The 26,900-nt window shown below is 37.0% G+C and overlaps 2 protein-coding genes across 2 annotated transcripts in view; one reads left to right on the top strand and one right to left on the bottom strand.

Moving 5' to 3' along the window:
- Positions 1 to 21,630, top strand: part of GNAZ (G protein subunit alpha z) — a gene marked incomplete at its 5' end in the record, with an annotated part of 46,723 nt that extends 25,093 nt beyond the window's left edge. Inside the window, one exon of the mRNA XM_082007593.1 lies at positions 20,876 to 21,630. Coding sequence (XP_081863719.1) covers positions 20,876 to 21,220 — 345 coding nt within the window. The 3' untranslated portion in view covers positions 21,221 to 21,630. The remainder of the gene's footprint in view (positions 1 to 20,875) is intronic.
- The window catches only part of RSPH14 (radial spoke head 14 homolog), a gene marked incomplete at both ends in the record, with an annotated part of 100,578 nt that overhangs the window by 68,194 nt on the left and 5,484 nt on the right, over positions 1 to 26,900 (bottom strand). The gene's annotated exons all lie outside the window — the stretch shown is intronic.

The raw sequence follows: 26,900 nt of genomic DNA, 5'->3' as shown, positions 1-26,900 counted from the left end.
CCCTTTGCATAGTGTTAAATAGGGTTCGGTAGGCATGGGCCAGGCCCCAGCACATGGCAATGATTTGTGTCTCCTTGGAGCTGCCAGGCTGACAGCATACTTCTTCCAGATATTCTTAAATTGCTTGCTAACCTTAGACAAAACTGAAACCATGTTCCCCAGAAGTAGCAATAGAGGTATTTTAACCAGCCAAGGGTGTTCAAAATACTGAAAAATTATTGTGATGAAGGAGGAAATGTTATGATAGAGGGTATCAAAGGTACCATTCTGCATTTCCTCCATAAAAAACCTTTCAGAGGCAGAAGTATAATTGCTAATCGTCTCCACAAGACTGTAGCCAAAAAGAAACACAAGCATTTCTGGGTGTTGTGGGTTTCTGGAGAATGCATATTCCAAATTACAGTCTGATTGTAAGCCCTCTTTATCAAGTGACCCGGAAGAAGAACGATTTTAAATGGGGCCCTGAGCAACGACAAGCCTTCGAACAAATCAAACAGGAGATAGTTCATGCCGTAGCCCTTGGGCCAGTCCGGGCAGGACAAGATGTTAAAAATGTGCTCTACACGGCAGCCGGGGAGAATGGCCCTACCTGGAGTCTCTGGCAGAAGGCACCAGGAGAGACTCGAGGTCGACCTCTAGGGTTTTGGAGTCGAGGATATAGGGGATCTGAGTCCCGCTATACTCCAACTGAAAAGGAGATATTGGCGGCATATGAAGGAGTTCGAGCTGCCTCAGAAGTGGTTGGTACTGAAGCACAGCTCCTCCTGGCACCCCGACTGCCGGTGCTGGGCTGGATGTTCAAAGGGAGGGTCCCCTCTACGCATCATGCGACTGATGCTACGTGGAGTAAGTGGGTCGCGCTTATTACACAGCGGGCTCGAATAGGAAATCTTAATCGCCCGGGAATCTTGGAAGTGATCATGGACTGGCCAGAAGGCAAAGATTTTGGAATATCACCGGAAGAGGAGGTGGCGCGTGCTGAAGAGGCTCCACCATATAATGAACTGCCAGAGAACGAAAGGCAATATGCCCTGTTTACTGATGGGTCCTGTCGTATTGTAGGCAAACATCGAAGGTGGAAAGCTGCTGTATGGAGCCCTATACGACGAGTTGCAGAAGTGGCTGAAGGACAAGGTGAATCAAGTCAGTTTGCGGAGGTGAAAGCCATCCAGCTGGCTTTAGATATTGCTGAACGAGAAAAATGGCCAGTACTCTATCTTTATACTGACTCATGGATGGTAGCAAATGCTCTATGGGGGTGGCTGCAGCAATGGAAGCAGAGCAACTGGCAACGCAGAGGCAAGCCCATCTGGGCTGCTGAATTGTGGCAAGATATTGCTGCCCGACTAGAGAATCTCGTCATAAAAGTACGTCACGTAGATGCTCACGTACCCAAGAGTCGGGCCACCGAAGAACATCAAAACAACCATCAGGTGGATCAGGCTGCTAAGATTGAAGTGGCTCAGGTGGATCTGGACTGGCAACATAAGGGTGAATTATTTATAGCTCGGTGGGCCCATGACACCTCAGGCCATCAGGGAAGAGATGCAACATATAGATGGGCTCGGGATCGAGGGGTGGACCTGACCATGGATGCTATTGCACAGGTTATCCATGAATGTGAAACGTGTGCTGCGATCAAACAAGCCAAGCGGTTAAAGCCTCTCTGGTATGAAGGACGATGGTTGAAATATAAATATGGGGAGGCCTGGCAGATTGACTATATCACACTTCCACAAACTCGCCAAGGCAAGCGCTATGTGCTTACCATGGTGGAAGCAACCACTGGATGGCTGGAAACATACCCTGTGCCCCATGCCACCGCCCGAAACACTATCCTGGGCCTTGAAAAGCAAGTCTTATGGCGACATGGCACCCCCGAAAGAATTGAGTCAGACAATGGCACTCATTTCCGAAACAACCTCATAGACACCTGGGCCAAAGAGCACGGCACTGAGTGGGTGTATCATATCCCCTATCATGCACCAGCTTCCGGAAAAATTGAACGATACAACGGACTGTTAAAGACTACACTGAGAGCAATGGGTGATGGGACATTCAAAAATTGGGATAAACATTTAGCCAAAGCCACCTGGTTAGTCAACACTAGGGGATCTACTAATAGAGCCGGCCCTGCCCAATCAAAACTTCTACGTACTGTAGAAGGGGATAAAGTCCCTGTGGTGCATGTGAGAAACATGCTGGGGAAGACAGTCTGGGTTACTCCTGCATTAGGAAAAGGCAAACCCATTCGTGGGATTGCCTTTGCCCAGGGACCTGGGTGCACTTGGTGGGTAATGCGGAAGGATGGGGAAGTCCGATGTGTACCTCAAGGAGACTTGATTTTGGGTGAAAACAGTCAATGATTTGAATTGTATTATGTTAATTGTTCAGAATGACATTACTACTATGGCTGCTATCTACCATATCAATGGTATTATAGTAAGAATCACCCAGACTGATGAAGAATGACCTTCACTGAAACCAAGCAACGTGCAGCAGTGATGAAACCAGAACTGGCTTCAGCAGCTTGCGCCCAACAAATCCCTCGAGATCGACATCTTCGACCTGCAGATCATGGACATGGACCGTGCCAGATGACAATCCAACACCACATACCATCTCCCCTGCCCTGAGAGACTGCTATGATGGATGAAGCCCAGAGTCATGGACTGACTGAACTCCATAGACATTTTAAGTGATGGCCCATGGACTAAGAGAGTGATATCTGTGTGTATATATTAAAGGACAGGAAGAGTAATAATGAATAATTGGAATGTATTGAAAAGTATAGGACCTGGGCATGACGTAAATGGTATGGAATAAGGGGTGGATACTGTCCTGGTTTCAGCCAGGATAGAGCTGGTTTTCCTCACAGAAGCTAGTGTGAGACTGTGTTTTGGATTTGGGATGAGGAACTGTTGATAATGTGCTGATGTTTTGGGTTGTTGCTGAGCCGTCAAGGACAGTCCAGCTTCTTGTGCTGGCCTGCCAGCGAGCAGGCTGGGGGTGCACGGGGAGCTGGGAGGGGACACAGCCGGGACAGCTGACCCAGACTGGCCAAAGAGATATTCCCTACCATACGACGTCATGCCCAGTACATAAACTGGAGTTGGCCGGGGGGGCGGAAATCGCTGCTCGGGGACGGGCTGTCGATCACGGGGTGGTGAGCAATTGCTGTATTGGGCATCACTGGCAGTGCCCGCCGTGGGGGTTGGCTACTCCATGGGATTCAGTGTCCAAAGTGGGTCTTTCCCATTCAGACATTAAATTCCACAAAATATCCAGTGATCCAGCCTGACACAAGATTTCAGATGCACAGTGATCCATGATAGTTGTAAAGAAATCCTTTAATAAATTTTCTTTGAGGTGACAGTTAAATAGAAGTTAGGTGGAGGTGTCCTGAGTAAAAAGGAGTGATGCAGCTTTTTTAAAATGTTACCCCTGCTATTCTGCTCAAGAAGAAATTTAAAACAAAAAGGGCACAGTGAGTCAAAGAAATGTCACCTTGTTCTGAGAATACAAAAGCTATTCTGTACTCAAATCATTCAATTCCTCCTTCAAAACATGAATATTTAAAATAGAAAAATGCATTGACAAAAAAAGCTGTTGTGAATAAGTGAAGAGAGCACTCAAGGAAATTTTTTGAGAAGTACCATTACTTCTTACTTTAAAAACCAACCAAACAAAAACCCACTACAAAAATCTCAGTCTTCAGAACCTGAATAGTGGCACTGAAGCTTAGTTCTAACAAACCAAAGATTGCAAAATTGCTACCTAAAGTATATTTCAAATCTACGTGTAAATCAGTGCTCATTCCATGAGGTCCACTTCACTGGTGAAATGCATGGTCTTCCATAAGATACAAGAGGAAAAAAATCAGGAGCTCTTTTTTTTTTCTTTTTTTTTTTTTTTTCTTCGTAATGAAATATGCAGGGATATTCTTGTACCATCTCTGGAGACAGATTGATTATAAGCTTTCCTGTAACTGTTCCTCTGGAATCAAGGATCACAAGGAGTGTCAGTGCTTTTCTAAAAGCTTTTAAAGATGAGCAGCATAAAATAGACACAAATTACAAACCTTTACTGTGGAGTCTACCATGACACCTAGATAAATTATGGCAGGTACCCAAGGCACTTCCTTTACTTTCTGAACAAGACGAATTTTTAAATAATGTACATAGTAAAAGCTAGTGACATAAATGGTAGTTTCTGATTATTGCTAGTTTAATCTGGATTTTCAAAACTGCCTATTTGAGATCTTAAAAAAAAACCTGAAAAAATTAATATTCTTGGAGAATTCTGTGAGGAATTCCAGGCTTTATACTTACAAGGCATATAATAAATGCACCATACCAATTAATCATAATACTCTTGATAGGTATAAAAATAAGTTATGCTGCTGCAGATATATATGTTTATCTACATATAGTCACAACAACTGCAAAGTATAAGCAGCAAGAGATCAAAGGTGTAATCTGAAGTTGCCTGATACTGTTATATCAAATACAAATATAAACAAAAGCCATGTTGCAAATTGTCATGAGACAACATTAAAAAGGAAGGCGTGGTGACAGACTTGGGATTCAATGCAATTTACTTGTCAGTAGTTTTTGACTGTTGCACAGAATAATGATAGATCATTATTATATCAGCACTGCAGTTCTGAAAGTTCAAAATATACATTGCTTCTCTACTATGTTTTATGTTGGACAGTATTACATTGATGCTATAATATAGATGAAATGTTGGTGCACTGTGATCAGATGTAAGTTTGCAGAAGATATAATCTAAAAGCGACTGAAGTGGGAAGCTAGTACAGCTGTTTCCTCCTCATGATTTGCAGAAAGGCTAGCATGCAAATTAAAATTGGTTTGAAGAAAAATCCTAGGTCAGAAACAAGATATAAAACTTGGTCATTTGTACACTGGATCAGCTGACTGTCATACTGATTCCTACTAGCAAATGTCTAATAAAGACAAAGTAATCAAGAATGTCTTTTCAAATCTGGATGGACACTTTCAACTATTTCTTTGGGTGGAAAAAGAGGTGTGATTCTTTGTATGCTCTGCCATGTTCTGCTTGCATTATTCTGAAGTGAGCTCATTTCAACAGGTTTACTTGTTGATGTTATCTCATTTGTTAGGAGTTTTAAAGTTATTTTCCTGTGAAGTTTCTAGAGATGTGCAGAGCTGGTCTGGTGAAGTTACAGGGTGCAGCTTAGAAGACAAAAACCTTGCCAAAATAATAAACATGCTCATTGTTAGTTTGAATGGAATAGACTTATATTAGTCAATGGAAAAACAGAGCTCTAGTTGCTGTCCTCTAGAATGTGTGTAATTACTCTAAGACCTGGATTCCTGACAATGGCATTCTGAAATGAACATAAATATTTATTAGGTCCATGGGCAGAAGTTAAGCAGAAAGAATAGTGTTTGAAGGTGAAAATTAGTATGGAAGGTTGTCATAAAGTGAGTAAATAGATACATAAATGCACCTATATACAGATTCCTTGGTCATTTCCTCTTTGGGAAATGGTGAATGAACTCAGATGCAGAGTAAATGTTGTGGTTGCTCAGCAGCTTCCTGAGTCACACTAAAGTTGCACCTGTGCCAGCATAGAACACTGTATTAACTAATGCTAATAAACTAAGAAAGTCAGAAATAAGTATATCATAGAAAAAGGACAAAAAAGGGTATTTGTTAGAAAACAAGCGATTTTGACTTTACAGACTGTTGAAAAGAACAAATATAAAGCAAATAAAATTTATATGTAAATTTTATCACAACTAATATGCAATATCCTTATAACTAATGCAGAAATAAGAAAAAAAAGTGAATTTCTGTCCTCATATTAAACCTCAATTCAATTGGTTAAATAACTATATTATTGAAAAAAAAATTCTAAACACACAAATGAAAAAAGTTTTTTTAAAAGTAACCTAGACTATCCTTAGCACCACTACAAATCTAATAATTTTTATCATTTTTACTTACTTCTATTATCAACTTCAAAAATGAATGCTGTTTTTTGCCTAAATGACATTTTATATGCTGTTACCTGAATATTACAGCCAAAAAAAAGGGCTTCCTTTAATTTTTATCTAAGTTCTTCCCTTCCATTTCTATCTACTGTCAAACTAGTTATTGCTGAAGTTCCATTTCAATACATAAGAAGATAAATTTTTATTCATGTGCATATATGTGTATATATGTGTGTATATATATAAACCTACTAGATACAGAAGTAGTTTGAATTTCAAAATACAGTTCTGAACATGGGGAATTCTAAAGCAGGTGTGCTGACATGATTGACGTTGCATGGAAATATGTGGTAAACTTTCCTTACTGTTAATATTGTATTCATCAAGGATTTTTAACTGCATCTGGCGATATAGGTTATCGTACTTACAAAAAAAGTCTCAGATAATTTTATTAAGTGCCATACAGTTATATTTGCAATACCCGCACATTTCAACATTTCTACTACGTCCATAACAAAGAAAGGTGAGTTCATGATTCCTGCATTCAGAGATAGTAATGGCATCCTTCTGGCATAGCCCTCAGTTTTATTTTTGGTCCTGATGCGTAAATGTGGGCTTGCATCTATGATGAATCAAAGTGTGCTTCTGTCTATTTTTAAATAAATGCAATTAATTGTTACTTGTCCATTTTAAATTGGAAAATCTGAAATGATGCTAATGTGATTTTCATGGATCTGCTCAAACATCAGGTTTATAAAATTACTTTCTCTACGAAGAAGCTAGATTTTGAGTTTAAAGATTTTAATATATTGTCTGTTATCAGCAACCTGAGAATTTCTGTTTCAAGAAGCATAGAATTGTTATTAGAGAAGACATTTTGATAAAAACATGTGATCATTAGTACAATATATGCCTCTGTAGCAAGTTTAAATCATCTCCTGTTCCCTTGAGAAAGATTTCAACTTCAAATGGCAAAATCTTAGCAGCATTTTATTTTTGCGTTGTCCTGAGAAGTCTTGCATTTCAAACAGAAATTCTGGGTTTCTCTGCAGGTCAGATTTATACTGCCTATTCCTCCTTCTCCCCCTGTGAACAATACATTCTGGGCCTATCCTCCCCAGAATACATTCACTTAGGCATATGATCATTTAGATACAAGGAGCTTACTTTTTGACTACTTGCTTCAGGAATACAGCATCTGCCATATAAGCCACCTTCTTATCTCTTTTTATTAATATTTTAATGCCAAGAATATAAGCACATTTCTCTGCTATTTCCATGGAAACCTGAAGAGGAACTTAAAATGAATGCAGTGGAAAACAGAGGTTGGAAGAAAACACATCTTGAGTTCTCACTCTGTGCTTAGGCTAAGCTCAGGACTCACTGGACCAAAACTGTTCTCTGCTATAATCAGGTACAAAATTAATTACAGTATTTCTGACCTAATGTATAATCACCAAGTGGAAAATACAGAAGCAATACACAAACCAAAATCAAAATATAACCTTCTCCCTTTTAATGGATTAAATAGAAAATCATTCTAGATTTCTTGAAGAAATCAAAGAAATAGACAAGTGATAAGCAGCCATGCAAATAAATGAAGTCCCTTCAAGATTGCAAAAGCTAGTAACTTTGTTAGTTTTTCTCTTATTTCCTCTGGTATAACTCATTCTCAGAATGTCTCTTTCTTGATTCAATCCAAGATACATTAATTAAGAACTCACCAACCAGACAGCAGTTATTTTACAGAGACAACACTAAAAGTGAATTTGTTGGAAAAGACATCAGGCAGGCTGTTAGGACTACTGCATTGTTATTAGCATTGAGTAAACCGTAAAAAAAAAAAAGTTATGACTTGTAATTCTGTAATAACAGAAAAGATCAGATGCTCAAACAGCTTCCTTGTTTCTCCCCTATTCCTCTCTTCTGTTTGTTGCCCAAATTGTCATTCGTCTACCAGTACTTCCTATGAATAGGAATTCCACCATAATTCCTGTTGTGATCCCACAAGCATCAATCTAAGCAACAATTATTTTTTTTTCAATAAGCTAATAGCTCCATTTTTATTGTGTCCTGAGACCAGGAGAAACCCATGTGACACTTCCTTGTGAACAGACCCTCACTATGTGGAACTCAATCAGTCTCAGGGCATCTGACATACCTCTTGATCTCAGCTATTAATTTCAGTTGGAATTATTAGATGGAAAAGAAAAATAAGTAACGTGGTATACTCAGACATATATAAATTCCATAGTTTAGGAAAAAAAAAATCAGACTACATAAAATTCACATATATAATGAACGATAAAATTTGGGAATGGATGTACAAAAGGAACAGCCTTATCTTCTAGCACTGCAAATTCTAGGATTGGTGTAAAGCACCACAAGAACTTTTCCCCAGTGCAGGAGAGAAGAAATTTTAGAATAGTATAGGAGGATCAATTCAGAAGTAGCTACAGACAAGATCCTTTATCAGATGCTGATATACATCCGTACACTTACACCAAAATGACTAAGGAGTCTTACTGTACCAGTTTAGAGATGAGAAAGCTGGGGAAAGAAGACACTAATTCCGCCCTTATGCAAATGATATAATCTCTGCTGAATTAAAAAAATTATCAGTGTCCAAGGGAAAAAATATTTTCAACCATTATTAAGAAAAACAGTGTTTAATGTTATGTCAGTGTTAAAAGCAGAAATCTACTGCAAATTTTTTTGCTAACTGGGATTGAAAGATGAAAGTTGTCAAACAGCTAGTAGATAGTGGACTTCTAACATGACTGTAAACTTACATTGCTGATATGAGGACTTATTACGAGAAATTTTATATGCAAAATGGTGTGTGTGTGTGTAATGTTTTACATGTCTAGAAGAAAATTTTAAAAGATATTTGCATTTCTTGCAGAAACTATTATGTAATTCTTTACTATTAATATTCTTTAAAATTTTATTTTTCTTTTAATATGCTTATAGTATACATTATGGTGACTGTAAATGAAAAAAGAAGTACTTTTCTTGCCTGGAGAAAACAGTGTTTTCTTATTCTTAATATTCTTAAGATTCATAATGCAGTTTGTTGGAGCAATACAGACCCATGTTTTGACAGTATCGATTTTGCAGTGCTCTGGTAACATCACCGTAAATATTCTAAATTTACAGCAGTGTAATTGTAAACCAGAATGGACTTACTCAACCTTTCCCTTTAACTGATGGAGTCTTTCCACCTATTTTACAGACTCAAAACCTGTTTGGACAAATGGCAATAGTGAATCTCTCCCCTTTGCCAGGTGAAAAATATTGAACATGTGTAGATATGATTACTTAGTTGCTCATTTCAGTTGAATTTGGTAAAGTATATAATGAAATACTGTCAAAAGGAGATGGCCTGATAACCCAGATGGTGGTGTAGCTAACCCTCTGCTTAGTAAGCACCCACGCATACACGGAAATTGCTTAAAGTAAGGGCTGAGACACTGGAAGAGCCTAGCACTGGAGTGGGAGAGATCAGAAAAAAGACAAAAATGGTCTGATGAAAAAGTGCGTGGATCATTGTCAGTGTCTACACAAAGTGGAAGACATGATCCACCAAAAGGCTGAACAAATTCCACATCAAATCTCTTTTTTTTCTGAACAACTTTAGCAATAGTGATTCATACCAACAAGGAGATTTACATCATGTGACCACAGTGTGTTTTGTTTTTTTAAAAATTCAGTCTTGATCAACCAGACAACTTCTTTGTTTGCAGCCCAACAGACTAGAACTTTCATTACAAATATGGGAGAAGCATTTTTTCAGACTACATCACCATTTCTATCCTTTCATTCCTCTCCAATTACTCTAAACTAACTTCATGGAAATTATCTCTTGAAACTGATTTGATCTAAATTACAGTAATGTTGCTTAAAACCAGAAGAATTTATTGAAAGTGAAGACAAGGTTCGTTCTTTCTCCATGCTGCTTTTGTACTTCTCAGTACTCCTCTCAGCTCATGCAAAAAAGGCCAAGATCAGACCCAGATTTACGCCCTCTATCTGATGTTGCTCTGCATTTCTCATTTTGCTTTTGTTCCCGGTTCCTTTTTCATTCTTGACTCTGAACATTGACCTATGTGCCCTACAGCCTTCATGTTTCTTCTAGGTTAGTAGGAGGCAACCTCAAGACCAGCATGATGGCAGGAACTATGTTAGAATTGTAGGCAAGACTGCTAAAAGATCTGAAATAACCACTTGCTCCTGAAGTATGCTATGTTAATCTTGCAACATAGATGAGATAAAAAGGGAAGATAGCCATTGCTCCCACAAGAGCTCTAGCTGCACCAAACTCTGTAAGCATCCTACCTAAAATATCTTCAAAGACGCAATACAATGAAAAGCAAGTGCTCCTGCAAAAATTTCAGCTGTAAGGGCAAAATTTGTCCTTCTCCAGATGTCACACAATCTGAGAAATAGTCTCAGGTTTTGTAGGTATTCTTTTTTTTTCCCCCATCTTGCATTTTTCAGTATAAAGTGATACTTACCTTTTTATCGTATAATGGGTTGTTTTTATTGTTCAGATACTACTGAAGAATGAAACTACTGGCCAACTTTTTCTGGTGAAAACTGGTTCAGCATCAATGTGGGCAAGTTTTCTTTTTTTTTCCCCCCCTGGGTTTACGTTAAACTATCATTATCCTCCTGTCATTCATACATTCGGATGTCGGACAACGCAAATTATTAGAGGTCAGTACTTCCAGTTCCAAGACCCTTTGCCTACCTTTTTGGTGAGAAACACTCACTGCTTCAAATGATGGTGAAGTTTGTACAACAAAGTCTTTTTCTTTTTTTTTAAGCTGGACAAGACAAAGGGAAAGACACAGTTGTCTAGGAACTGTAGCAATTTTACATGGGTTATGTAAAGGAGAAGTTTTCACCAACAGGGAATGAAAAAGCTGATTTCACAAAAAGGATGAACTGCCTGACAGCCATAACACACAAAACAGTTGTACCAGGTCACAGCAAATACTTGTAGTAGTCTGTGTCCAACTGTGGGCAACAGTGGCTATTTAGGAAAGAATATGGCAACAGATAATGCATACACTGATCCTTCCCTGCAGTATACCCTACCAGATAACTGAACCAAGGATTACATCAACATCTTTCTGTTTAAGTGTCCTTTTAATTTAATTGCTTTTTGAACCTAATTACACTTTTATGACTTTTACTATTATTATTCTCTGACTCCTCATGACAGAGTTTTACATTTAATTATGCACTGCATGGAAGGAATACATGTCGGTTGTCAGATAACGGATTTTGATGTTTCTTACTTCTTGCATTGTAAGAAATCGTGCAAAAATCATTCAATATTCACCATTTCCATACCATTCATGATTTTATGAGCTCTGCTGTGTTCTCTCTTAGCTACTTCTTTTTCCAGGCTAAAGAGAACTAGTTTATTTAATTTTTTCATATGCTAGTCATTCCATGCTTGTGATAATTCTTGCTGGTTTTCTCTCTGTTTTCTAATTTTGCTAACTGTTACAAATGATCATTCATCATATTTATATCTATTAGCTGTCACTGATGTTTCGGACTTCAAATATTTTTTATCCAGAGAAAGGACATTCAGAGGCACCAGATTTTGCAATCTGTCCCCCTGCCATTATTCTCTTACACAAAATTATTAAGCTTACTGGTGCATTCTAGTGGCAAAAAGTAATGGAGTTCTTCAATTAAAAAAAAATTTCTCATATGTACGCAATATATTGTTTCACTTTAATTAAGGCAAACAATTGTCTGGGTGACAGGAACCAATATTCGCCGCCCTTCACCGCCCCAAGGATGTATTAGAAAAATGCACATTTCAAAGAGGGTGCAATGAAAAGTGTAATGTTCCGTTACACATAATCTATCAGCCTGAGCTTGGGTTGTGCATATACTATGCAAAAGGTCGGTTAGTCAATAGTCTGCAATAGTGAATAAACATTTTTCTTTTTATTTGTATATTCTCATAGTAGTTCTCAGGCAGATTTCTGCAGTATCTTAATAGCTTAGGGGCTACTCTAAAAAGCTTGAAAGAACAGAAAACAATAAGAAAGGGTATTCCACAAGGGCCACAACTCCATTCTTTGACTATTTCCTTTTCATCCTGCCTCACCAACAGGATAGTGACAGAGTAGTGTAACTCTTCCCATCCAAAGGGTAGTCCTTATGCTTGAATTCGCCTCTTCAGGATGAAAAGTTTAAGCTCTGCTCAGAACTGCATGCATAAAATTGACTTCTTATTTATGGATTCAACTATAAATATGTTTTTACAATTCATGGAATTATAGAAATGTAGGCTGGATGTGATTTCTGAAGGTCGCTTATCCTGTTGTTCCAGCTGAAGCTGGACTATTGCCAACAGTAAACCAGGCCAGCTATGGCTTTATTTAGTTGAGTGAGGAAAACCTCTATGGATGGAGATTTCACAAAATTTCTAGGCAAATTGTTTCAGTGCTGTGCTAGTCTTCTAGTGAAATTTTTTTTTTCCCTGACATGTAATCTGAACCTTCCAAGCTACAATTAGTGTTCATTGCTGCTTACTCTTTCATCTCCTACCTCTGGGAAGAGCTTTGCATCATCATCTTTGTAACTATTCTCCAAGTAATTGTAGGCTGTTACTAGATCACCCTTTAGCCTCCTCTTTGCTAACCCAAACAAGGCCAGTTCCCTCAGCCCCTCCTTGTAGGTCAATGCAGCGTTAAGTTACTTATTGCCTAGACACATAAGGCTGATATTAAGCTTAAAGGTCTCAAATGAGGAGAGCTAAAATCCTGGACCACTTTACATGTAAAACTATGGAACATTTCAGCTATGTTGAATATGTACTTGAAATGCTTCTTTTGCCCTTAAGCTAAGCAAATAATCCAAAAGCCTGAAAGAAAACAAAACCAAAAAAAACCACCTCACTTGAAAACAATGAGTAAGCATTGAAATCAATTGAAATATGTTACCAGGAATAAAAAAGCTGGCCTCTATTACCATATATAAAACTCATCTGAGGATAAAACATCCAGATATTTACAATTAAAGTATGGATGTTCACACTACTTTGGGTATGTTTTCAAGAACTCTGAGATTTTAAATGAATATGAATTTAGCAAGAAAATATTTTATACTAGATTTTTTCCTAAACTCCAGAAATACGCAGTTTGCTTGGAATACTGTACAATGCCAAAAACCCCCCACCCCCCAAAGCAAGCATAGGTATTATATGCTGCTAATTTCCTTCTTAGAACTAAATTAAGAACTATCTTAATTTGTACTCAGGAAATCTTCATTTTCTGGCACTGTCAAAGGCTTATTCTTGTATTTCTTTTATGGCATGTTTGCCCTCTTAAAACTGCTTGCCCCCCAAAATAATACACAGAGAAGCACAGTGCAAGCTCTTGTAACTCTTATGCCAAAAGTCTTATATAGCATAAAGCTTTGTTGACCTTTGAGGCAGCAAAAGGAGAGTGTTAACTGTTGTTTGCTGAGCAATGGAAACATAGCAAGCTTTCCTTTAAGGAGAAAAAACAAGCCACCTGCCCACTTAATGATTAAATGGAGGCCTATGAAAAGAGGTATATTCCACTATACTATTTATGTTGTGTACTTTTACTACAGCCCCAGCAGCGCTGTCCTGGCTGGACACTATATAATGTGTAGGTTCTAATATGTTGGCCCATTGTTTTCTTTTGGCCTGCATCAGCTGCAGTAGCATTTCTTTTGCCAGTCTATCCTTACCACTCCTTCTCAGAAATGTTGACTTGTGTTGCTGTTCTATCAGGCACAGGACCAGTACTGACTGCCCCTGAACATTTTTCTAGAACTTTCCTCTGGACTTGTAATTCTTTTATGAGAAGTGATAAATATAGCACCTATCACATGCACATTTTGTGACTTCTAAATATAATTTTAATTCAGCTTGCTTTGAAGATATGTATAGCTAGTCAGAAGAAATAACTCAATCCCCACTTTTATTCTGCCCCCTTCCATGTTGTCGAACAGCCTTTACTACCTTGGCCAGACATACTGCAGTAGCCTTTATCTGGATCTTCTAGCATTTCTATTAAATGAAGACGTGCCCCACTGTTTCTGATCCTTGAACTCAGTAACCTTTTCCTCTATTCTTCCAAGAGTTTTCTATGTATTATTTCTTTAGGTTCCCTTTAGTTTATAAGTCCTAGCAGAAGCACCTGTTGTCCCGTTCCTTTGCTTGGAAATCTCTTGGCTCAAAATCTAATCATCCTGTCAGGAAATGTAACCAAATTTCTTTCTCAGCTCAGGCACTCTCCTTAGTATTATCAGAGCTTGGTGTCAGACTGTACTTACTAGGATTAACAAATCTGTATTGTTCCTGATCAAGGAATATAAAACAGTTTTGATAGATAGTATTAAAGAGTTGTTTACCACAGTCTGTCATTGGCACCCATATGTAAGTACTGCATAACAATTCTTAACTTATCATGTACTCCTTACAGACATGACCTGCTGTTTCACTGCACACCTAAAAAGTTGCAGGGATCAATTTTCAAAGACAAAAGTTCAGGACTCTGTTAAATCTGCTTTGTCTAGTCTAGTCCACTCCACAGTAAGCCTTAGTAACACTACAATTCTCTTCCAGTCACAGAAATCATATGTGTTTAAATATTCATAATGTTTTCATTGCCATCCTATACAATAGCCAAGACTAAACGTCCCCATGTAATTCTCATTCATACTGCCAGATTCAGTTATCATCTGCAGAATTTGCCATAAAGACAGTAGTAATACTCCACAGGAAATCATCAAGGGAGACAGTATACTGCAGTACCACTTTGTCAGGTTTATTTTCCCTCTCTTTTCTGAAACAGAGGTATCAAACATTGACTACTGCCTCCTCTACCTGTTCTACATTTTCACATACAAACCGTATGTATAAACAATTATAGAACATTATATTTAAAATAATGAGGAATTAATTCGGTAGTTTACAAATTTTGCTAAAAAAAGTGGAAGCAAGCTTGTTTCAGGTTTTTGCCTTCACCATATCCAAAATCACACAAGATTTCTTCAGGGCTCCACTTCATAACATCCATGTTTCTCAGCCTTCTATATGCTCATTTCATAGTAGAGATTCAAGGTTCCTCTAATATAAAACCTTCTTTTACCATCCTTTTCAATTTCCCTTTATTGCGGTGGCATTAAGTATACATATATACATAACATGCTATGTTAGTTTTCCATCTTTCTGCACTTCGCATTCCTCTCATATATGCAGGACACTGAAAGGAATCTTGGTAGGAAGGACAGAAATAGATGGCACATGCATGTATATATCCATATGATAAGTGCTATGTTGACATAGCTGTTTCTAGTTATCCTTACCTCCTTCCTGTTTTGTTTACCACGTAACTGGTCAGGAATTCCTGCAGTGGTTTTAGACTAATGTAACATATTACTTTGGTGATGGGATAATGAGTTTGCTTGTAGAATAAGTTAAGTTGCTAAGTGACTTAAGAACACTTCTTAATAAATTCACAATGGCACTTAGCCTTCTATGTCATCCTTTCAAATTTTGACATTTTAGAACTCACAACATTTTCCAGGAAAACTTGGATTGGAAAGAAAGGGTTTGAAAAGGCAAAACAATTCTGTCTAGTCAAACCCCTGTATTACTCTGTCCCTTCTGGGAGATGCCAAGGCTAGAAACAGGTATATACAGGAAAACACAGGTATAGTGATTTATCTCAGTTTAATCCTACCCCAGTGAGGTTCTTAATTTCTTTATTTGAGAGATACATATAGTGAATTGAATTAAGTCTATTTACTTCCCTCCAACAGATAGCTGCTTCTTTTTGATTTTTAGATGAAGGTAATTATTTTTTGTAACTCATGAAATTATCGTCATCTTTCCCCATTTAGACCCACAGCCATGTGATCCTATGCATTCTTGTAGGAGTCTTTCTTTGAACAAAAGATTAATCTTACAATAGTCTTTTTCTTTTTAAATCAAGTCTCTCTTATCCAGCACTCACACAGAGTGAGTAAATATTGCCTAACTGCTAGACAGGAATTGCTTTCAACTAGCATTTTCAACTAACTAGACAGAACTGCTTTCAACTGGCACTCAATCTAGGCTTTTTTATGAGAAAAAGTATCTCTTTATATTTATCCATGCTATCACTTTCTACATCATTGTCTTCTGCAAAATTCTTTTGCTTTCCCTTTGCCTTCCATTATACATTTATTCAAACATAATTTGAATTCCTGAGTTGCTTTGACTATGACTGTCTTGGGCAATGGTATTTCCTTTGATTTATTTTGCAGACTGTCATTATTTCAGAACAGATTCAATTTTTCATCATAGTAACCTTTAAGGAAAAAGCAATATTTACATCCAACGGATTCAATTACCTTTTTACCCCACCACCCCTTCTTCAAATAGTTTAGCTTCACCTGCTATCTGTAGAAGGTATTAAGTTGTGGATCTCTAAACAATACATTTTAAACAGAAAGAAACGATTCATGCCGTTTTGTGAAACAGCTCATAGCTACCAGCATATGCTAAATGCCAGCCACTATTGCACGGAAAAGCCTCAATACGAAAGTAACAATAGCTTCTGCTGGTTCTTCCAGGATTTACTGACATTTAAAGATTTTCTAACTTTTCTGGAAAGCAAACATTACCATTCCTGCACCAATCTTATTCATCATTGTTTATGGTTTACATAAGATGAATTTTATTTATTTTAGTTAAGGTTTTCACAATCCCCAAATGCCTACCAGTTTTAAAATAATGACGAAAGAGAAATAATGATTGAAATATAAAGTTCTTAGGTATTTAGGTTCTTAGGTAAGACTTTTCTTTTTACAAAAAAGAAAAAAAAAATAGGGCGGTCAGGCATTGGAACACGCTGCCCAGGGAGGTGGTGGAGTCGCCGTCTCTGGAAGTGTTCAAAAAACGTGTGGATGTGGCGCTTCAGGACATGGTTTAGGGAACATGGTGGTGCTGGATTAATGGTTGGACTTGATGATCTTGAAGGTCCTTTCCAACCTAGTGATTCTGTGATTCTGTGATTTAGTACAAATGGAAGTTAATTTCGTTATTTGTGATAGTTTCTCTCTTCATAACTTTTCCTTTTAAAGTTCAAAGCTCTCCCAACTGCAAACAGAAAGCTTTAATGTGAAAGCTGTGAGGAGATATTACATTCAAATTTGGCTCCATTTACCAAGTGATTTTTCTAATTACTTGCTATCTTGACAACAGGGTCTTCCCTTTTGAAAACTTTTAGTTGTTCTGGAACTCTTTGCTGCTAAGCACACCTCTACTGTTCCAGAGGATGACCAGGGATGTTTGTATGTTTGCAAATTATTGGAAGAACAGAAGCAGCCATCTGTTCCTTAGCATGTTCTTTCCCTTAAGCAACCAATTCCTTGTTCTCATTCTCAGAGGAGAATTTGCAATTAGCCCCCAACGAGGCCATCTGGATAAGGCATTGGCATTATCTTGCTTATCCCCAGCTTGTGTATAATTATGAAATTACAGCAGCACATTTTTTCTAACCACCTGGCTAGCTACCCTCCTCAGGATTCACGAACTGGAAAAGACACTGCAGAAGACGAATGCCTTTTCCTAGCTTTATTTTTCCTCCATGTTAATAGAAAATTTTTATAACTCCTTTGAGAGTTTTACAATAATTTATTCCATTTTTTAATTATAATAAAACATAACCCTGTCATGTTCACTTCCCCTATAATATGTACAGTAGTTTCACAATATTGATGAAACCAGAAGTAAGCCTGTTGTGTTAGGATAGGATTGTATGAGTGGATACATCATGCATCTTTAGGCTCAGTTTCAGTGTCAGTTTCCATTTTAGAAGTGGACATATTGCTTCTTATTTAAGATTTTCAGATATATAAAGATGTCATCTGGCTATAAAAACCTAAGAGCCATGCCATGCATTGCAGTTTCAAATGTGATTGATGCACTGCACAAATCATAAGCCACCACTTAAAGTTTATAAAGGCTTTGTCTTGCCATGTATACTGTTTTCTCTTAGGTTTGAATTTACGCGTTTGTCATTTAATTCCTTGCAGAAAGTGAGATTGAACGCTATGTGTTTCATGTCTCCATATTAACAGGTTAAAAAAAATCTTCAGAATAACTTCAATTAGTTTTCTGTTCTTCATATGGAAGTAGGTGCTGTCTGTTTCTCTTTCCCTAAAGTTTTCATAATTGTATGGATGACATCTTACTGTTATTTGAAGACTTGTTTTTTCCTTTCTGATATATTTCCTCATGCAGTCTTACATTTTCCTACTTTTATTATTACAGCTAAATTATTAAATGGATTTTAGGGGTTCATTTCCCAAGGTATATCATGTATTTATACCATGCAACTATAGTCTTGCTCTGGTGTAATATTGCCTGCATCTTTGTTGGAAATGGTTCCTGATTAACTTATTTGCACTTTAACTAAAAGAAATTCTATTTAGTTTAGTTAAGGTTTTTATGACTTTCAAATACTCATCAATATTATAAAAATGATATTACACTGAAGAAGAAATTTCTTAGGTGTCAGCTACAACAGTTTACTAATTCTTTCTTTACATCATGTAAGAGAGCACCAAGTTTACATTAATTTAAATCTGTCAGTCCTCTTGTACGTGTTCATTAAACAGTTTATGGAAAGGTTTTAACGCCGGTTTTGTCCTTGGACTACAGACTCCAACTGAGGATTTTGTAGTAGAGGGACAGTATTATGATTCACTACAAAATACAGCAATAAACAACAGTAATAAACACAAACCTCTTGAAATGCAATATCTTGTTGGCATGAATGTTCTGAGAGTTGGCCAAAAACGTATATTAGCTCTAAAACACTTTTTTCCAGACAATTAGTAGCAAAAGCATTTCAACTGAGCTAAAAATTTCTTGCGTAGGTTTATTATCAGCTACTGATTCAGGGAAGAACAGAGGATGCTTATTTGGAAACAGACCTATGATTACCTGTTTGGTATATCTGTTGTGTCAGGATTTGCATTGTGAAAATAAAAAATAAACCCTCAAACAGATTTTTAAAGACACATTTTTACACCTATAAATCTGTCTGGATATAAAGGAGGCTTAAAAGTCAGAGGACACCACCTTGACAGAGGAAGAAGTAAACAAAAACCCCCAAATATAGGGACTATATAATTGTGCTTATATTTCAGTGTGCCTTAAGAAGCTTGGGAGTTAGATTTCAACTGCTGCTGTGGCAGTGCCAGCCATCATGGTGCACGGTGGTGCTCCTGGGGCTTTCAAAATGACCAGAAACGTTGTTTTAATCTGTAAACATATAGTAAATCACTAAAATAACTAAATCAATGACTTCATGGAACTCTGAGAACAGAGGATGCGATTCTGATGAAGTCAATCCACAGCAAATGGAAAGGAATAGTAACACAAGTAAAATGAGGAAATTATAAGAGGTAATTTGAAAAGCTTAGGTAAAATAGCCTGCTCATATTTCAGCAACTATGCATTTTTAAGGGGTAATTTTTTCAAGACACTGTTTAACAATAATGATCAATACTGTTGAGATTTCCTTTGAAGTGATAATGATAAAATATATTTTAATTCTCTAATAAAACCAAATAAAAAGTAAATTTAAAATAAATTCTATTGTCATATTACTTTTCATGTAATAAACATTGAATGATTCTTCTCTCTTCATCTCACCAGCTGAAATACAGAGTGAGTCTAGTGAAGTCAAGGAAGATGCACTAGACACAACTGATACAAATTTCAGGAGAATTACGCCCAAAATACAGATAAAGATCTGACTAAAGTTAGTCAGATAATGATAATGCTGATGTGCCTACGAAACCTAACAGAAACAAAGATCTAAGTTGTAACACGCTGGAAAACATTGACCTTAGTGAAAATGCCCGCTTAAGAGATTTGCTGAATCTACTTTTGACAATACTTGAGTGATATTCATTTTAATCATCTAGAATATTTCCTATTCAAAACATTACACTTGTTTACACATAGGTGTAAACCCAGCAATAAACTCAGCCTTCCCAGAGCACTTGGTACCATGGAGAGCTCCAGCCGCATCACGAGCGTGTGTGTGTGTCACAGCAGCAACATGTCAGGAAAACACAAGCCGGCTGTCCATTTCGAACGGACCTTTCTGCTTTCAGTTTATAGCAGCACTGGATTGTTATTTCCAAATACGTAACTGTGGTGGTCATCCTAAATTGTTCATAAATGGAGCATGCCTACTCAGGGCAGCAGACAGAAAGATGATAAACACATCTGGCTACAGTCAGCTTTTACCTATAAATAGCCAAGTTGTCCCACCAAAGTAGAATGTGGTTCTTGTATATTCTTTAAAGCTTACTGTTATGCAATGGGGAGAAGTAAGGCAAGGAAAAAATTCTGAGTATGTATGCTGTGCTAAACTACACACCTAATGATGTAAGATTACAATTGTGCTGTAGTAGTTCAGTCTTTTTAAAAGACTTTAACAGCAGAATGTTTCTGTAATGTGAAATCCTTAGCAACTACTCATCCCTTTTATTTAAAGAATTTGTTTATAGTTCTAACCTAAGTTTGAACACAACCACATTTTCCCAAGTTACACCTATTGTTTCTAAATCTTCAGTTTTAGACTTTCCTCCATAGTTGCCAAATATTTTTAAAAAATAAAGGAAGAGGTAGCCTGTGAAATGTATTGTGTCAAAATAAGTAAATTAAAATTCCTGCAATTTTATGGTCAGGTAAGATTGACAGTCACCACAAAAAAAGAAAGTTGTTTCTAAAAGCAGATTTTGCTCATTGATGGACATAATCATGTATTTTGTGTGCTTTCCACAGTTATGCTAAAACACTGCTGTTTCCTCTCCTACAGAGTCGAATGGCAGAAAGTTTGCGTCTCTTTGATTCCATCTGCAACAACAATTGGTTTATCAACACTTCCCTCATCCTTTTTTTGAATAAGAAAGATCTGCTGGCAGACAAAATCCGACGCATCCCTTTAACAGTCTGCTTTTCTGAATACAAAGGCCAAAACACTTATGAGGAGGCAGCAGTCTACATCCAGCGCCAGTTTGAGGACTTGAATCGCAACAAGGAGACCAAGGAGATCTACTCACACTTCACCTGTGCCACTGATACCAGTAACATCCAGTTTGTCTTTGATGCTGTGACAGATGTCATCATTCAGAACAATCTCAAATATATTGGCCTCTGCTAAGCGTCCTTGGGCTTAATCTCTTTTCCTGAAGTGATAAAAAAGGGGCTAACCACTTCCATTTCTAGTGGAAAAAAATGGGGCAATCCTTAGTAGCCCAAGGAAATAAAAGGGGAAATCTGATGTATGTACACACTTCCTCTTATGTCCCCTTAATACACATAATTTTTCACAAATATATATTCTGGAGAGTGAAAGCCTCCTCTCCAAAAAAACCACACACCCCTGTCAGTGAAAAAAAACCCCACAACAACTCAAAACCCCCAAATAAAAACAAAAAAAGAGATTGAGGCCTAACTCTGTGGAGATGTTTTCACCACAGCCACTGCACTTTTATTCCATTTGTTTCATTCCATTTCCTACAGTGGGAGTGTTACCATGTTCTATGTAAGAAATAATTCCTCATGCAGTTGTCCTGAAGATATAAAGCTGGTGAGTGACAGATGAACTCGTTTGCAGGTTGTGGAGCAGAATGGTTGTGTTGAGGAAAAAAGCTAGTTCAAACCAGAAGCTACAGCACAGGAGAGTTTAAGCAAAGTACTACTTAAAGTTGTAGAGAATGTGTATGCACCCACAATATTGGTACACACAGCCAAACAGTATATACACATACATCACATACGCACATATACTATGTACACACTTCTGCTTTACTTTACTGTTTATGATGGACACCTTGCCTGTTAAAGGAATTATTGTTGCACAACTGTTCTGTGATTTCCAAACTGACTAGCAGCAATTCCTGCTCATTAAGGCTTCAAATATGCAGCAAAACGCTAAGAAATGAATCTATGAATAGGCCAAATTAAGGTCAGTGTTTCTTCTACTGGTAAGGAGTTTTATACATTGAAACAGTCTTCTTTTACATCTTTTTTTGCCAAATCTTGTGGTGTTTCACAAAAAACAAACTATTTAAGAGTAGGTTAGTGTTCCTTTTTTAATACAGATAAAAAAGGTAAATCACAAGGCAATTTTTTAAATTATTGTTGTAGTGTCTGGATTGCTGAATGTGAAAGCTGCCAACAGCCGATTCTGTTCCGCTGCTCCAAATACGTTCTGGGATTGTAATATTGTAACAGATTTCCCAAGAAGCAGGAGCCATGGAGATTGTGTAGTATATAGCCTCCAAAGTATTTTTTGTTGTTTTTTTATTTTAAAAATGTGACGTATTATTAGAAGGTTAAAGATGAGCGATATGAACAATAACTAAATGTCTTGATATTTCAATTTAATAATTTAAATTATTTACAGTTTAGTGAAGTTAAGGAAACTGAAGAGATGCATTCCTCAGCTCCAGGTTTCATCTCATACAGAAACACTACTGGATGGAATAACATTCTGGCAAAAGTTTGAATGCATAAGAAGCTCTGTGGAACTATACTGGAAAATCTCAAATGCATCGTATATAGACCTAAGTCTTTGGTCAGTTGATTCTTTCCCCTGCCATAGAAAAGACTTCTTAAAGACTTCAGTGTAAAGTTGGTGTGTAAATATATGTTTGATAATTGTAAAGCACATATGTACACAGAGACACAGACACACATGCACACGGGAAAATAACCTACTTTTGTTCCCCCTATGTACTATGATTAGTTCAAGAAATCGCAGCCAAGGGCTCTAAGAAATTTAAAACAAAATGGTTAATAACATCAACATTTAAATTGTCCACTTAAAAAAATAAATAATTCAAATGATACTGAACGTGTCTATAGTGTGTTCATTAATTAGTGTTATGACAGTTACTTAGTTGGATAATGTTTGTGAGGTTTTTTTTCCTTTATGATAGACTGATGAGTTTTGTTTCTTTTTTGAGAAAAAAGATCTCAAATGTCTGAGATCTTTTTCCTCAGTTTATTCACCAACATTCAGCAATTTCAATCTTAAGCAATTACATTTGAGCAACTCAGTAAGATTTAAGGTATGTGTTCCTATATCTTTACAAATTCTGAATGCATGTTACTGTTATATTTTGGGGGACATGGTTAGTAGCACTTTTAGGAAAGAAGTTATAGATCAAGATTTATAGGAAATACCAGGACAAAAAACCCCATGGTATCTGCAAGATACATAAGAAGCCTAGCTGCATATTGTCTTACACGGGCAGGTACTTTGCATGGATGTCTATGCTTAGCAATACATGTCTAGGTATTGTCTATAGGCAAATATATAAAGTTTTGAATAGTGCCTGAAGTTAGTCTCCTAAACCTGTATTTAAAGATTGAAAAAAATTTGAAAAATATTTTAACATTTTTTTACTACTGAGCTCTCAGCAAGTCTCCAAAATCAATATGAAATCTGTCTGGTTCATGCTTGTGAAAAACTAGGCTTAAAGAAAAATCTAAATATTTTTTTAAAACCAGCTCTTGTACAAACAGCATAAAAATAACTTGTTAGAGCGTGCTAGATAAATATTATTCCTGGAGTTTGAACAGAATTTGACTTAGAACCTTTCACCCCATTCAAAATTTCTGAGACCAGCTGAAAATACTTGATGGTGCTTGGATAGTTTCATTCCTTTGTTTGCTTCTCAGCATTTCTACAAAATGCATCAAAAAGTCCTAATCTTTCTTATCTTGTGTTTAAGAATTTTTCTTTTGACCTGTTTGAGGATATCTAAATTCAAGCTAGGATTTTTCTAAGTGGCCTGGAAACCTCAGCTAATGATGAGCTGGGACTGCCAAGAGAACTACAATACTCTTGAAGGCAGTGGTTCAAGCAGTAATAATTTTCAACCTTACTAGAGAATGCAATTGTAACCAAAAATATCCTCTGAGGCTCAAGTCATGGCTTAAGACTTCCCAAACTCTTCAGTCCAGACATAATAATGGAGAAAAATCTGTCTAATTTTGAATGAGGTATTTTATCCCTGTACTGAAGACATAGGACCCCTTTAAGTATGCCCTGCCAACCGTTAACACCTGAAGCAAAAGAGCCCATGAGGTTGTGCCTTGAAGGTATAAAAGGTTTCTCATGCCACACAGGGAGCATTTAGTTCCTGTAATGAGAAGACACTATTGCCTGTTTGTGATATTTGCAGTCAAGCTGCTTGACTTGGTGAGTTTACTAAAAACTATATATGGTAGTTGCTAGTACAGTCCATAGAACTAGTATAGGATCTTCTAAACTTCATTTACCATTAAAATGCTATCATTTACTTGAGAAATTTCACAGTATTTCTAGTCTAAATTGCTTTCTATAGTGTAATATCCTAGTATTAGCCAGTTGAATTGTGAAAAAGGTATAAAATGAGTCAGGACTTCCTTTTCCAATGAATGGACTATTAGTTGGTATGCCTCCTTCACCTCTGTTTTTCATGGTACTGTGGCTATTTCAGACTACTGAAAGAAGTGACAAGAGAACACCAGCATTCATTAGAACATAGCTTCAAGGTAAGAAAGCTGGGTAGGAAAACCAAACACAAAAAGTGTAGTCAATTATGAGGAGGGTAAGAGACATTTGATATTAAAAAATAAAGCTTTATTCAACTAAGAAGGTCCTTCCAATGTAAGTATTTACAGGCAACCTACAATAGAAGTGGAGAACCTAGGATGTTTTTAAAAAGCCCTAAGGGTATTTCTAAAGAAAAGGAGTCAGTTACATTTCTCATTGAAGGAAGGCTACCTTGGGAAGGAGAAAGGAAACTGAGACACTGCCATGTGCTTTGACTGCTATGTGTCCCTTCCTAAGAAAATCATCGGCATGCGGAGGAATAAAGCAGTAAATAATTGTTTAAATAATCAGTTCACATAATCATGTTCTTTGAATGGCAATTCCTTGCTATTACCTCTCTAATAATTTAATTCCTGTGATGTTTTTGATCTTAGTATTCTGAGTAACTCATGGCTACTCTATTTTCTATCTGAAGAATTCAAGATTTTCAAATAAATTCTGTTTTACACAAAAGTAAAATAATTCTATTTTCTGATTGTTTAAGAAAACTGAGGCATGGGGAAGTTAAAACTAGGAAGTCTGGGCCAAAGATAAGTGCTGAAATGAAATCCCTTGACTCTTGGTCATCCACCTGGATAAATCATGCAAGTAAATTTGCATCTATTTTCTCAGTTCTCAGGTTTATCAGTAATGCAGCACACTGCCAGGTGAAAGAACTGCATTAATACAGCTGGGATTTCACTTCACCTGGGCAACAATGACATTCACAGAAGAGATGTTCCATCTGCTGCAACAAGAATGCCATCTGTCCTTTTATCATTTGCACTCCATACAGCAAAACAAGTTTCAAAAGGATAAAGGTGTCCTTAAACAGTCCTTATCCACAGATCCGACTGGTTACGATTTCTCAAGGGTGGAATAGTGGAGACTCTGAGGGTCAGTAAAGTAGGAGAAATACTATCTCTTGGATTCTTCCCAAATAGAGGTTCTGGCAAGCTGAAAAACCCATTGCCCCATCCGATCCCTCAATCTTTGTCTAAAAGGATTAAGTACCCATAAAAGACAGGAGAGATAATGGGTAAGAATTATTGAAGTTTTCCAGTATTTAATGATACCCTAGTGAAAGATTTTTTTCTTAGAACTACTTTTGAAGCTGTTATTGCCCAGGTCATTTATCACTGCATAACATCCTTTCACTAACATTGTTAACTATTGTGTGTCAACTAATTGTTTACACAAAGAGTGAAAGTTTTGCTATTAATTTGTCCAATGTTCTTAATTTTCTCCTGCTGCTGATTCTTATCCCTCCTCTATCCTCTATTGAATACATATATCTATCTTATTTTTGCCTTTCTTCTGCCCATTAATTTTTGCCACTGAGTTGTTTCTTCTAGATATGTTACTCCTCATTGTTCTCTCACTCTCTGTGGATTTTTCCACCTTTTGGTTTTTCATGATCTCACTGTTCCTGGAGGATCCTTAAATTTAGGAATCAAAAATAGTCTGCCAGTGGATTTGCTTAAAATGACAACATTTTCCCAAGCTAGTTTGGAAAAAGACCAGGTGACCTGGCATAGAGCTAACCAGAGTCACTGACCACTTCCCAGTGAACAAAAACAATTACACTTCATGCCAAATGCATGTACAGCTTATGTTCCTTTTGTCTAGTGTGGAACATATTGCTTTGTTGGCCCTGTAAATTGCCTCTGCTGTAGAAAACATGAGAATTCTATCTAGGGAATGGTATATTAGTTGCTGACCTCCGCCAGCCGATAGAAGGTACGTCCTATCTCATTATCTGGATGTGAGGTGCAGAAGTAAATGCAGAGAGGAAGACAGTTTCTTATAAGCAGCCATCTGTATGCAAGTCCATCCTACAGTAACAAAATTCTTCTTAAGGAGTTATCTTCCAAGCCATAAATACAGGCATGCATATTTTTACATATACTGTATTTTATCTAAATAAAAAGAATATATGGCTCAGAACAATACAGAGATAGGTGCTGTCATGGAACAGAAAAAAAATTTACTTAAAACAGACATAAATATCAGCTTTCTAAAAAAGTAACTCTTCTTTCTTACATTTAAAAGAAAATTGCAATGAAGGTGCTGATGCACAGAATTTGCCAAATAACTAATTTTACAATTATTTAAATGCCCTCTTGCCATACTACTAATTACCCTTTTTTGCTTTCTGGAGACAGAACTTCACAACTGTTCCCTGAAACAAGTCTTGATGTTAAAGATAATTTGACTTGGAAAACCTGATTCTTATCTGCCACCAGTACCTAAA

This window comes from Phaethon aethereus (assembly GCF_964289735.1).
Source record: "Phaethon aethereus genome assembly, chromosome: 17".
Taxonomy (NCBI): domain Eukaryota; kingdom Metazoa; phylum Chordata; class Aves; order Phaethontiformes; family Phaethontidae; genus Phaethon; species Phaethon aethereus.
Note: the sequence above shows the minus strand (reverse complement) of the source record. Positions and strands in the feature narration are given on the sequence as shown.